The sequence below is a fragment of the Podarcis erhardii genome, assembly GCF_964252035.2.
Source record: "Podarcis erhardii genome assembly, chromosome: 6".
Lineage (NCBI taxonomy): Eukaryota > Metazoa > Chordata > Lepidosauria > Squamata > Lacertidae > Podarcis > Podarcis erhardii.
Genome location: NC_138510.1, coordinates 54,656,444 through 54,671,385, shown reverse-complemented (window position 1 = coordinate 54,671,385; position 14,942 = coordinate 54,656,444). Strand labels below are relative to the sequence as shown.

Sequence of the window (14,942 nt, the reverse complement as noted above, 5' to 3'; positions counted from 1 at the left end):
TGTAATCTCTGGTCACAAATTCCTGTTCTAAGATTACTCATCATTTTATTCCTCAGTAGTACTCACTCAAGGCAGTATAAGAGGAATAGTCTGTAGCAAAAGGCGCACAGGCGTGTTGTTGAATAACTGACCCAGTTGAGAGAGATTGCCATTATCATGATTCATATATTTAAGAGCAAAAAGAAGAAGATAAGATTCTCTAATGAATAAGGTCAGTAACAAAATCCTTCATTAATGAACAATTGTCGACAGAAAAATAACAATTCAGTAACTGCCCTTATTAATAGCTCCTTTGTGTTTCAAACTTCCATGTAAATAAGGAGCTGGTAACCAGTAACCCACTTCAGCACTGTAGAAATCAAAGGTCTGAAACTCACAAACATTCAGTATTACCGTGAATGATCTCTGGGAGAGAAGGTCACATTCATCCCTAAAATGAGTAATTTTACCTTAATATTGAAGAGACATTTTATTAAGGTCACCTGTGCCTTATCACTTTAATTAAGAGAGCCTTTTTAATTAACTTTTAACAAGCATGTCATCCAAACTATAATAATCTTTCATTTTCATGCAAAGTAAAGCACTATATTCGCAAAGTTCTTCCCCTTCCCCCATCCTGGGCACAATGTCTTTCTCCAGAGGCAAAAAGGAAATCACAGCAAAAACAAAAATGATACTGTCTTTACAGTAACACTGACATTTCAAGTTCAAAGCATCCTTCTTCAAGTTTCCCACCCTAATGTCTCATAAGCATTACAAAAGAAAAGACTCTCCAGATTCAGCAAAACTAATATTGTTAGTGACTGACCAAATTTCCTTTGCCTAAGCAAGATTACTGTAGTGCCTAATGGCCCTGAATGGGTGGGTTGAAGTTTTCTCAATGGGAGCAAATACTGTAGTTGGGAAAGGAAAGGGCTTAGTAGAGTGATAGATCACATGCCTTGCCTGCAAAAGGTTCCAGCTTCAATCTCTAGGAAAGGCAGGGCACTCCCAAGCCCAAAAGGCAACCAAGTGAGCTCCAGGCTCCAAGTGGTTTACAAGCCCCGAGTTGCTACAGTTTACTGCAACAGGGCTGCACAGATGTAATGGCAGAGCCAATCTGGGATTCCTGCTGGTGTGTCTGTGCAGCCCCAACACATCACTACTACTGTCCTGCCTGAAACAGATAAACTCTAGTGGTCCCTTTGTCAGGGGGTTGGCCCTGCAGTGCTGTCACACCATCAAAACATGGGCGTTCAAAGCATTTCACATCCTATATCCTTTTAAATGTGCTTGTGGAAGAGGAGGGTTATTACAAAATCATAGAATTGAAAAGCTGGAAGGGATCACAAGGATCATCTATTGGTTTGTTTTTGTTTTTGCTCTTTTATATTGTATTTTTATGCTGTGAACTGCCCTGAGATCTTCGGATAAAGGGTAGTATGCAACTTTTAGTAACAATAACAGCAATAACAATAATAAAATCACCTTACTGTACTTTTTGCAACAACCTTGTAAGGTAGGTCAGTATTATTAGCTTTGTATTGCAGAGAGGGTCTGAGGCTCAGAGACATATTGGCTTTTAAAAAGCTGGTAAGTTCATGACAGTGGCAAGACTCAAGCAAGGGATCTTCATTTGAAGCTCAGTCTCATAAGACAAGCAACACAAGATCTCTTATTGATTCATCACTCTGGTTGATGACTGCTAGTAACACAGGGAGAAATTCACATTGTTTCGATCTCATCATTCTGCATGCACAAGCATTTCTGCTTTCCAGACAAAACAAAAATCCCTCTCTGCTGTTCTGGAGGAGGGTATGGAGGAAGTACTTGTACCTGGCCTGTTGCATTTGCTCTTGCTTGCTGTCACGTAGTACACCAAACCTCCCAAGTTGTAATTTGGAGGCTCCGTAGGATGGAAGTCTTTAGAGCTTACACTGAAGCCCTTGATTCTTCTTACTGATCTTGTATTTCTTATCTAGAGAATTCTCGCAGATTCCACAGGCAGCTTGAAAAGTCCGTAAAACCATAAAAAATTGTTCTTGGCTCAGGAAATTCACCCGCTTTGAACCACGTCATTACTTTGTGATGATGAACACTTAAGACAAACTTTTGTTTAGCAGTAATGTACAGAGCCTAAACCTCTCACCTGCGAGCTCAAGCCATTCTATACAAAACAAGCACTCCTCCTTGTGGCAATCTGGAGTAATGAAGAAGAGTACCGCCACGTTCTGAGTCTTGTCATTTAGCAGGGCTTTCTTCCAAAATGCATAGCTACAAGTTAAACACTCCCCCCTCCCATCTGTAGTCAAGTACAAATATCACTAGGATGGTGTTTGGATTTTCAGACAGCCCTGCCCTACTTCCCCCACATGTGTTCCTACAAAAAACAGTGGTGTATTTTAAAGTAGAGACGCTATGTTTTGCAGACACATAATGGCAATGATTCACCAGTAGGTTATTTGGGAACAAAATTTTATTTGTGTACATTTTAGAAGTTTTTTTACAATTTGCTGCTCCGTGGAATTATACAGTTTTTTTCTGGTTGCAGAAAATAGTGGGGGGGGGGAGATGGAGAGAAAAACACTGCATTCATGGCATCAGTAAGAGTGACAAAAGGAATCAATCCCAGTTGTTTAAACGACACGATTAAACCCCAAATTCAATATTGGTAGCATATTTTTTTTTAATAAAAAATACAGTTGTTTCAGTTTTCAAACAGATAGCAGAATACATAGCAAGAAAACATACTCACTTCGATTAATATTCGTAAAATTCAAACACCGCAATATCACTACAATGAGGATTCTTATCTAATGACTAACTTTACGAAAAGACTTTCTAAAAGGTTTTGTTGGTAACACTTCAGGTCATTTGATACTAGGTTGGCTTGTTTGATAGCATACACAGGATCAACATACATAGATCCCTTACCCCCAGCACACTGAAGTGCAGTAAATGCCACAATCAAAGCATGTGAAGCATTCTGCACACAAACTATGGTTATACAGGTTTCCTATCTGAGCATTTGAAGAAGTCCTTTGTGCACCTATCCATCTTCAAGCTTCCTTTGACTCAGGCCTGAATTTAGTTTCACTGAATCCCTTTTTGTCTTCCTGCTGTAGCAGACAATCACTACAAATAGATTACCTTTCCTTTTTGGGAGAGACAAGTCCAAGAACACAGCATGCTTATAAACACCAGGTTCATCCCCACTTCTAGGAAATGCCCCAACTAGCTACCAACATGAAGGATCCCAGCTCCCAAATTCACTATTTTAGGCCATAAGCATGTCTACTAAGGCGTAAGCAAATCACAGAGATTGTCCTTCACAGCAGAAAGGGAGAAGAGTAGATTTTTCAATTTTCAAAGATGTATATAGAATGATTTTTGTGGGGGAAGGGGGGAATTGATGATGATTTTAATCAGCTTTAGTGATTGTTACTACAAGTAGGAGCAGTATGTTAATTTATAACAGTGGTTCAAACTATGGGCATAAGGAACCAAGAGTTCCATAGATGCTTATTAAGGGATCCTCAGTAAAACTAAACAAAACTGGTTACAACGGATCAGGAGAGGGTTTCCTGGAATGTGTGTCCTGAATGGAGTACTCAGTCTGCAAGGACTAACAGCTGGGCTGCAACAGACCTTCCTAAAGCCCTTATGTGAGTGCACACCAAAATACTCCCCAGAATCCTGTGCAACAAGCAGATTCTATGGCAGATATACTGGGCTCTCTTTGCAGACAATCAAGGTTTCCCTGTGGGGAAGTAACTGAAAAGCCAATTCTCTAGAATAAGACTATGTGTTGGTTTGTACACGCTCTGAGAAAAGTTGGCCATGATTCCCCCCACAAAGTAGCTGCACCTTTCAAAGTTTTTGCGACTAATCCCAATAACATGGTGTATTTTAATGCAAAAAATCTCATCCTAATACAGCACATTTTCACTTAGGCTTTCTACTTCTTGAGAACACCAGTGAAGTCAAAGCACAAATGTTCAGCTGGCCAAAGTCAATTGCAGTTCCTTAATTATATTCTAATTAAAAGACAAAATATATCACTAAAAGCTATTCTGTGTGAGAGAGACAAAAATAGGAAAAATAATAGTTGTAAACATAGTTAAAATGGTAGCTTATGAAGCAACCATCACAAGAAACCTTAATGAGTGCACTAATAAGTATGCATCATCACATTTCCCAGATCCTATTCAGTGGACATTTTAAGAAAAGAATAATAACCCCACAGATTTAAGTAACCAGCCCCATATTTTTATGCCATTTTTAAATTAATGAAATGTGCAATTAGAACAGTTGTGCAAGCATTTCAGTATGTTTTTGTTATCCAAATTAATCAAGTTATTAAAAACTCATTTCTGCCACTAGCAACACATTAAATTTAAACAATACAGATCTAGTATGCTTTTATATTGGTCAAACCATATCAAACGTATAATTGAGTCGAAATGTTCAAGTTATACAATTTTAGCAGAAAATATAATCATAAGAATTTCCCCTCCAACCTATCTCAAAACATACACTACAAATCTCTGAATAAATAATTTTGTTACAAAGCTTCTAGATTAATTTTATCATGCAGCTAGAGTTGTGTGGCAAGTGAATGTTACCGTAATAGCTGCTTTCAAATATCTGATTTCTTAACCCTTGTGGGTACTGGAAATACAAAATGCCCATATTACTTGCAAATACACAGACACCTAAATGTGTGCAGCACCTACATAATCTGAATCCTCAGCCCTAAATGAACTAGGCTTGACCCAACTTAAGTTAGGCTGCAGTCCTAACCCTCTGAGATGGTATGTATTTGCCTGGTTTTGCTGTGGTGGAGGCTTCTGCTGTGCTCAGGGGAACAGACAGTGCAAAACTCGCAAAATGGGATTATCAGGATGGATCCTGCAGGAGCTGTTAAGGATTACTCTGCTGATTGCAGTCTCCCATTAAAATCAATGGGATTAAAATGAATCATGACTAAACTTTTCAAATTGATTTCAGTGGGACCTAAGTGCAACATAGATTGAATCCAACCCACCGTTTATAAAATATAACGTACGTGATTTCCAGATACTGTTGCTCCTCATTATCTCTGGAAAAGGAGCTGTCCCTCTTGCCACACTTGCACACACTCTGCATACTGTGCGGTTCCTTTTCGCCTTCAAGCATGTGTGGGATACAGGGAGCACCAAAATGTGAAAGCAAAGGGACAACTTCCAAGTAGTGTGGGTTAATATTGGGGTGCCTCAGGATGGTCATTGCTTTATTAGCAACCAAATAAACAAGAACTATTCAATACAAAGGGGATACTCTGTTTAAAACTTTTGCTTACAGCAATTGCCTGTCATTCAAAACAGCAAATATCATAATTTTTTTAAAAAAACCACATATGATTTCCCCATATTTGGTCCAAAACTAAAAGAAAAAGAAACTGAAAAGAAATTCAACAGGCCCTCTTACTTATATTTACAATTTCAGTATACGGGATTCTAAAAAATAACATGGCTTTGGACAGTAAGAAAAGACAAATTAAGGGGATCACCAGATGCTTTCTGAAAATAGCTAGGATTAGCATTTAATTACTATTTTTGTTCTGCAATTAGGGTTCTTTACCAGTTGCAAATCTTTTTGACTGTATCTATCTTAACGACAAGCCACATCTAATTCTAACTCATATTTTAAACCAGGCTTTCGAATTAACCATTTTTAAACTGTTTTCAACACAAAAGTGTTTAAAAGGGCATATTTTATCACCATTATAAAATGAACTATAGTAGCAGCTCTTAAAGCAAGATTCAAGCAAGTTTGAAAACAGTGTTCAAGTAGAGAACTAGCCTTCTTTATCAAAGATCTTCACAACTTTGCCAAAAACCTGCAAAAGAAAAGACATTACATAATTTTTCTACATTATACCAATAAGCACGTTTCATGAATACTGCAAACAATTATTTATTGCACTTATTAGCTGCTTTTTAAAAATGAAAAAATAAACTCAAGTGATGTATCAAAAAAGCACACACTACACATTAAAACATAAATCTAAAAGAGAGTAAAAGCTAAAAACACATTCATAGTATAAAAAGGCAGGACAAACACTAACACAAAGTCTTCAGAGCCTTAAAAGGGATGGAATTGTGAGTTTCTTATAATCACTATGTTCAACAGGCCTATTCAAGTTACAATCTACCACCATGCACATGTAGCACCCAGCCTAAGGCAATTAGAGGTGAAAACAGATGTAAACGTTTTAGAGCAGTGATGGAGGCAGCTTGGAAGTCAGGTAGTCAATGAAACACAGAAGGGACGGGATTGACAGTGAAATCAGTATTTTCTAACTGATATATCTGTCATTGAAGTTAATGTGAGGCCTGTGGATGATACTGTGATGCACAAGAAAACTTCCACTCACACAATGGGACTTCTGCCCCTCTCCTACTTATCTGCTCAAGGGTCCCAAGTCTTTTGCAGATTTTGGGGGTGCATAGAGGATTTCAGGGGATAGAAGGAAACTAATGGTGTCTGTTCTCCTGACAGAAAGCCATAGTTGTATTTCAACTGCCTGTCTTCACTATATAGATTGTCCCCTTGATAATAATTTTTGGTTGCACTGATTTGAACATTTGAATGTCATCTGCAGTACAAAAATCAGAAACTATAATGGAGGGTCTCAAGGAGCTTCCAATCCTGGCAATCAAATTTATAGTGTGATCCCTGGAGTGCAAGCTCAGGATTCTGCAGCCAAGTCACTAACACTTACCAAGAAGAGGAAGGCAAAGTGGCAAGGGAGGTCAGGACTGCATGGACACACTAGCAGAGAATCCAGAGCTCATGTCAATGTGCTCCCAAAATTCCAATCTCAGTGCCACCTCAGTGCTCCCCCTCTTGGTAAGTAGAAGCAATGCTAATGCTATTGCTGCAGCTCTGTCTCACTGTGCCAACCACATCAACCATTGTGCCATCCTGTCTTAGACAATAAGGGCATGCCAACTGTAGGATGAAGTACACAGCACTTGGATCCATGCCCTATTCCTGTACGCATGGTGCCCTGAAGAAACCCCCTGCACACCTTCAATCTTATGTGCAGCCATGCTTGTGACTGGGATCTGGGTAGCTGTTTTGAATTGATGATCTGAAAATAGGTGTAAATTGCTTAACTGTTAAGACATTTCTGTTTTAACGCTGGCTGCAGATTTACCTGGTATCTTCCCCATGTAAGAGAAAGAAGATAATTTAAAATGCAATGAAGAGTTGGGATATTTGAGCCCTAAGAAAATCCTGGCGCTTGTGTGTGGTTAATAGGTCATGTAAAGAAATTCAAAACCAAACCTTCTCTCTTCACAACTTACCTCATCAACAGATTTAGAGGCATCTACTTTCCTAACTTTGCCCATTTTCTCATAGAGGTCTATTATGGGCTTGGTAGACTCTAAATACGTATGGATTCTAAGGGAAAGAAAGATACAACAAAGTCATGAAATTGAAAAGCATCAGGAAGTCTAGCACAGAAATTATGCATAGACGCAGTACCTCTTTTCCAGACTTTCTCTGTTGTCATCACTTCTGCCACTGCTCTTTCCTCTTTCAAGGCAACGGTTAATACATACCTTCAAACAAAAATAAAAGGGTTATTGAAACATGAAGCCACTATCAAAACATGAAGCCACAAAAAGTAAACAAAATACTTGGGTTTTTTAAGGTACAAGACTAAAGCTATATATCAAACATTTTGCATGAATATATTCAGCTTACCTTCAATTACTTATGCTGTATATTGATAACACCACTTTTGGAAACTTTTAAGTGAAATAAGAACTTAGACCTTATTCCAGTCACGTGAAATCTAACATTTCACAATCAGTAGAACAGAAAGGCATCTCCAAAACGGACCTAGCATATTGTGGTAAAAGCCCTTGAAGTCTAATTATCCACTGAAATTCATTGTACATTCATTGTAATACAACACATATAGAGAACTATCATTTATGTACAGCATTCAAGAATGTATGCAGTCTTTTATTTCCTAAAGAGAATACCGCATCTAATGCAAAGGACAAAGTGATTTTTAAAGATGACAGAACTGCGGGAAAGAGGTGGTTGGTATAAGAATTAATTTTGCCTGAATACTGTAGAATATCAGTGCTCGCAAAGACTTCTTCACTGCTGGAAGCAAAAGAAAAAAAGATATCTCCCACTTTCTACAATTCTAATTGTGCTCTGGTAACCAGTACTTCTTTCTGCTATGGGACAGTTCAATAGAACTTTTTTCCACCATGTCAGTTAATTGTAATTGCAAGACAATTTTGCCACAAAATTATCTAGGCTTATTGTGGGAAGGAACTAATTAACACATACTGTAATTAGTATCAAAATGTATAGAAGGGAAAAGAGAAATGGAACAATGGAACATTTTTCATTGTCTCTCTTCATACAGCACAGAGGAAAGTTGCAAGTGTCTTGATATTGTGATTACCTCATTGTCACAATCAAAAAAGAGAACAAACAATACATCTGCTTTTCCATCCATGGTTTTGTTCCAGCCCTGAAGATTGTCTTCATTTCTGGGAAATCCATCAATTAAGAATTTATTCTTCTGTGCATTGGCTTCCATAGTTTCATCCATAGCCTGATGGGTAACAAAGAGCTTATATTAAACATGATTTTCTACAAGCATGGTATTGTGACATCTAAGTAATAATCCCCCTGTACTACAAATACACATGTGCTTTTCATGTGAACTGTTACAGGTGTACCAAATACATTTCTTGCAACCTTAAAGTTAATTCCATACTATCTTAATACCAATATACTTATGGCACAACTGGAAAAGCATTTAAATGAACAAATGTCTACCACAAAAATAAAATAGATGGGACATTCACACAGAAGGAAACAGGGGAGAGACAGTTTTCACTCATTCCTTGTTTACTCTGCAGCTTGGAGAGAAGATGTTCTGAAAGGCGGAGAATTTCATAGATCAGAATAGGAGATGGCAGTGAGAGCTACAAGAGGGATGAAACAGAATTGCTTCTTTCTTTCTTTTCTCCAAAGGGAGTCCTTGCAGGATCTCAGCCACTTCCATTCACAGAATGGCAACTCTGGATCCAATCACAGAATTGGGACTCTGCAATACCCCTGCAATACAGGTAAATGCAGCTGTCCCTTACAGGGATCGAACCTGCAACCTTGACATTATCAGCATCATGCTCTAGCCAAATGAATCCTAAATATATAGCCCATGTAGTCCAATTACTTGCAGCAACGGAGTACAGAATTTATTAATAAAAAACATCCTTCGTAGATGAGTGATTTGCCTATCTCTGGGCTTCACAAACACACAAGACATAACCGGCTGTGCATTCACATAAACAATACTCTTCTATATATTCTTATCACAATAGCAAATGTTTGTCTTGCATGTAGACAACACATAAAGTGCAATAATATAGAAGGAAGCCCCAATGGATCAGTGTATTCATAAAGACCAAATATCTACTGGTTTCTGTTCCACATAGGGTTCTAGCAACCCTAAAGAGAAAAGCATTGTTTTTTATGAAAAACATACAGGTACAAAAGTAATTCATCTATCTGTCTTGCACAGCGGTGGGAAATCTCAGGCCTGGAGCCTGAATGTAGCCCTCCAGGCCTCTCTGCCTGGCACTTGGGCCTCTTATTATTATTAGTTCCGCTCCACACACCCCTTGAGAGTTCTTTTGCCTGACTGGAATGTCCTTGAACCATGATGTCATCTCTTGCTTGTTAGGATGGAGAGATGTGCTTAGAAACTTCTGACCCAACAAAGTTAAAAGTCACGTTAATTGCTCTGGACATTTTTTCCTCTGGACACACCCACAAACAGCATGTGCCCCTCCCTTAAAGACTACCCACAAGGGAATGCAGCAACCAGGCTGAAAAAGCTCCCCCCACCCCAGCCTTGCATGTTTTTGTTAGCTACTAACAAAGGGAAAGCAAATTTCTATCTAACCACATTAAAGTTTTGTTGTAAGCTGTTTTGTTTTGTTTTATTTTGTTTTGTTTTGTTATAGCTCCCCATGGAAAACTGTATACTCAGCACAGTGTTAAAATCTTACCCTCTTTAACAAGCTGATGGTTATCTCAACAGGAACAATTTTTCCATCTTTAATGTAACTTTCAATGAGCTCTCCATACTGAGAGCCCGGTCTCTTCCTCTCATCTCGAAGCAGGTCACCTGCTGAGAGGTGTGTGTAACCGTATTTCTAAAAGAAAAATATACATTTAAGTATCTTTTAATCAAGTATAAGCAACTTCTTAAATGAAATTGGTACGTATTCTTCTTTTTAAATGCACCACATGCATCACTAAAAGACAACATGCAATCCACATAAGCATAGAACATTTTCCTTTAGGCTCCCTCACCAAAGTTTAATATGTAACTTTGTAAGAACTCTAACATTTGTTGGAGTTATTTCCTCCATGGAACTTTGCAGAAACCTATTAGTTAATATGTCTTCCATTTCCTCAACACCTTCACATAATCAACAGGATTTTTAAATACACTGAATTTCCCTTATAGCAAGCTCACTTGGACAAATGACTCACACTTCAACCCAGGTGCCAAGGAAAGCTGGAATATAAGGGCAGCCCCATCAGATCAGACAAGGGACCTATCTAGACCAGTATACTGCTTCCCACAGTGGCTAACCCACAAGTACAGTAGGAAGGGCAATATAGGCAACAACTGTTTTGCACAAGGGTTGTGTTCCTGACTCCCCTGCTGTTGGTGAAGCACACATTAAGCCTGCCCCACTCCCTTTCCCAGCCACTTCCAGGTTGTGGGGATGCACATGTGCAAGGTCATGTGTCAACTGGATGCGCATCAATTGGCCTGTAAACCTCTCCAACATTGCTCTCCAGTGACTAGTATTCAGAAGCACTGTACCTCTAAATTTGAAAGTAGCATGCACCAATCATAACTGTTAATAGCAATTGATAACTTCTGAACAATTAACTGAAAATAAGGTTATCATTTTGTTACAAGTGTTATCAAATACAACTGTCACCTGAACAGAATCATTCCATCAAGCTGTAGCAGAAAAAGAGAAAGGATGCAAGGCAACGGAGAGCAGTAGATTTTGGTTTCTCCTCCTCCTGAACTGCTCCCATCCTAACTAATCATTATAGGAACTTGTAACTTAGAATTGCTATCCAATCTTGCTTATTTTCTCCTTCCTTCCTTCCTTCCTCTCCATTTTCTTTTTCTGATGCACCTTTTACATTGCAAGCCTGAGGGCAGGAGTCTACCTTGCCTTGCTTTTACTGCTCTGTAAGCTACCTGGCTAAAGAGCAGGGTGGGTGGGTGTGTAATTGCACCATAAGTTTCTGCTTGTTTATATAATTACTGTTTACTGCTCTGAATTTAGAACGTTAATTTGGCTAGCACAATATGTAGATGTTACACCAACCCAACAGATGCCAAAGCAGGAACAATTTCATTGTATTCCTGTTCCACCAACAGAAGACTAAAATAAAGTTATGCTAGAAGATGACGTTAGGAATACTGTACACATTCACCTAAATCCCGGTGAAATGTATGTTACTTTGTAAAACATCAAGGCAAAATTTTGCATACTGATATCTCTCAAAGAATCCTAGTGGTGTGCTCCATAGCCTTACTATGTATTTTAAACTAATGCTGTATATAAATATTAAGTCCGTTATTCCAAATATTACCTACGGAAGCTATAACCTAAATCAAAGCTTTTCATAAGAAGTTTTACCCTGAAAACCCTCACACCGGCATGCAGTATTTCTGTCTGCAGTTGAGGATTATGGTTTTAAAAACATTTTCTAAAGAAGAGAACGGGCAGAAATAAATCCCTATTTGGCACCCATTTATGTATCTGTAAATCTAACCCACAACTCAGTTAGCATATTCTGACTTAACTGCTTTGTACTATACATTAAACTTTTTTTAAAAAAAATCTTAAGATGCAATTTTATGTATACTTTCTTGAAAGCACTGCACTGAAATCAATGTGCCCTACTGCCTGTATAGAGCCATTTACTCAACTGCCAGAATTCCCTATATTTGGAGAGAATGCAACTGTGGACCTCAATTTTTACAACCACCCAGATAATTGTAATGTGATGACTGTATGATGTACTTGGGTAAGTAAGGTAACAATCCTATATATACGTAATCACATTTTGTGCAACATTTACGATAGGGCTGTAAATGCAGCTAGGACTGAAATGAAAGATATGACATAGTTGTATATGGAATGTCTTGTCCTTGCTTCACTTATTTCAAAATAGTGATGTCATCCAAAGCAGGGAACAGATTGTATTCCAAAGTGCATCCCTTTACTTCAGGCATCACCAACCTTCGGCCCTCCAGTTGTTTTGGACTACAACTCCCATCATCCCTGACCACTGGTCCTGTTAGCTAGGGATCATGGGAGTTGTAGGCCAAAACATCTGGAGGGCTGCAGGTTGGGGGTGCCTGCTTTACTTTATCCTATATACATCCAAGTCTTTTCTGGTCATACCTATTCAGACAAGTAAATTACTGCCCTTGAGGGCACTTTTGCAACAAGAGCAAAATTGTGCTCTCTCCCTCATATACTGGATGGCAAAATCCTCAGTTACGGGGATCTTAAAAGGCTGGGGTAAAATGTGTACTGTATTTCTTGCCTTGTAAGACAAATCTTTTCTGGTCAGCATTTTGCCAGTACAAATAATGGATTTTAGTGACGCAATGAAAGTACCAGTTTTACAGTTGGGAGCCACACCCAAGCTGTGAGTCATTACTAAGAATCATTATGACATATGACCTATGCCTTATTCCTTCCTTTGCTCACTGTATGTGGTGTAAGATTACCATTGGTAGTACTGCAATGGTACTGAGAAACTAGTCAAACTCATAGTGCTCACATGGGGGTTGGCAACATAAACCTGGCTACATTCCGCATACAGTGGCAATTCGGTTTACAACTGAATCCGTTCCGGAAGTCCATTCTTAAACCAAAACCGTTCTTAAACCAAGGCGTGCTTTCCCTAATGAGGCCTCCGGCACCAGTGCCCTTCCACTGTTTGAATTCCGTTCTTAGACCGAGGTAAAGTTCACAAACCAGGGCACTACTTCTGGTTTTGTGGAGTTCGTAAACCGAATCGTTTGTAAACCGAGATACCACTGTACTTGTGGAAAGTTCAAAAATACAATGCCAGAGGTCTCCAAAACAGAAGGTGCCAAAATCCATTATTTTTTGTTTCAATTGATTAAGGTGAAAGCTAAACTGAAGGATTAAGCACTGAGCTGCAATGTATGCTGTCATCACCACCACAGATTACACAGAAAATATTACATTCAGAGTGGAATAAGGTATTAGAACACATAACTCAACATGCATTTATACCATTTATGACTTAATTGTGTTGCCAACTTTTGATTTCAGCATGAATTGGACTTTTAAGATTTTATATAGTGCCAGGAAATTTGTGACTCATACCACCTCTTATTTTTAACAAGTTATGTTTGTGGTCTCCAATTCTGTAAAGGAAACCCTGCCTGCCTCAAGAGAGAGAGGCTTAAATAGACCACTCCTTGGTTCTTTCTAGCAAGCTTTCTAAGGCAGAAGTGCTGTGTGTACAGTACTTGCCTCAACATGTAATTGGAGCCTTGAAGTTGGACATGGTTTTGATGCGAGTGTCTAGAACTTAGGGGCATACTTATATTACAAACAGAAGTCAGTTTAAACCCAACAGCATCTCCCAACGAATCTTAAGACCAGCAGCTTATTGATTATGAAGATTCTTTCAATTAGTTGGAAGCCATGAGAGTTGAATAGCTCGAACCATTCCCCAGTTAAAGAATGAATGCAAAGGTGCACAAAATTGCTCCCCCCCCCTTTACCCTCCAAACATAAGATCTTCATAAGTTACTAACAGAAACAATCACGCCAGAGGTTTAGATGAGCACTGAACCCAAGCTTTTTCTAGCCCGCAATATAACCACCACCGCCTTCCATAAGCACCTGCTTAGTTACTGAGGATCGGTCCTTTTCTGTGCCTGACTGTGGAATACCTTCCCCTGAAGCATCCCTGACACGTCTACAGCTTTTGCTTATCTATTTTTTTTTCTGTTGAAAAGAAAATATTCTTTTATTATCACGTGTATCTTATAAGATCCGTTGCCCTGCTTACCGTGCAACTGCTATTTCTAGCTCCGAGCCTCAACACCAGACTCGTAGCATATTTGATCCCACCGGTATCAAGTCGGGTCCAAACCATTTGAGAATCTCGAGGGCCACAAGCCAAGTCGGTCACAACTACAACCCCCATCATCCTCTGGGCGCCGGTTGACTAGGGCGCTTCTACGGGCGCGCTGCTTGCTAGGCATGGTAGTTCTATCGCGGAGGGAAGAAAGAGGGAGAAGAGACGAGGTGCCCTTTCCGTCCCTTACCTCCACAACGCGGGCGCACTGGGTCCCCTTTCCGGCGCCAGGCCCGCCGAGAACGAACACGACCACCGGCTTCATGAGGAGCAGCAAGCGAGGGGAAGGGGCGGAAGAAACCAAGGACGCCGCCGCCGCCGCGCCCAGCCGAGGAGCCGAGGGACCGACACGAGCCGCGGAAGCCAAGAGGCAGCGACAGAACATACGCCGGGGGAGAAGCGCCGCGCCGGCAGGGATGGTGGGCTCGCTAACTGTCCCGACGCCACCTCACTCCTCCGGCTGAGGTGGCGGCTGAGGTGTCACCGGGAAGGGAAAGCGCTTCCGGGTTCCCGCTCGGTCACTCTCGCTGCTGCTGCTGCTGCTGCTGGGGGAGGGGCGACATGGCGGGCAAGGGGGCGGGGCCAGGGAGAGGGCGGGGCTACGCGCCTGCGCCCGCGCGGCGTCCCGTGAAGGGCTCCGGAGAAGAGGCTGTTTTAGACGGGGGTCGGTTCGCCTTGTCTAGGAGGGATCCTACGTGGATGAG

The 14,942-nt window shown here is 40.1% G+C and overlaps 1 protein-coding gene across 2 annotated transcripts; it reads right to left on the bottom strand.

Moving 5' to 3' along the window:
- Positions 1-2,437: 2,437 nt before the first annotated feature.
- On the bottom strand, positions 2,438-14,801 carry CMPK1 (cytidine/uridine monophosphate kinase 1). 2 transcript variants are annotated; one of them, XM_081868307.1, is made up of 6 exons: positions 14,429-14,801; positions 10,077-10,223; positions 8,459-8,611; positions 7,516-7,592; positions 7,335-7,431; positions 2,438-5,860 (listed from the first exon to the last, which is right to left on the bottom strand). In XM_081868307.1, the coding sequence occupies exons 1-6, from the start codon at positions 14,621-14,623 to the stop codon at positions 5,819-5,821; spliced, it is 711 nt and encodes a 236-aa protein (XP_081724433.1). In that variant the 5' UTR covers positions 14,624-14,801; the 3' UTR covers positions 2,438-5,818. The 2 variants fall into 2 exon arrangements, with proteins under 2 accessions (XP_081724433.1, XP_081724434.1); XM_081868308.1 differs by lacking the exon at positions 14,429-14,801 and adding an exon at positions 14,170-14,400.
- Between the last annotated feature and the right edge of the window lie 141 nt (positions 14,802-14,942).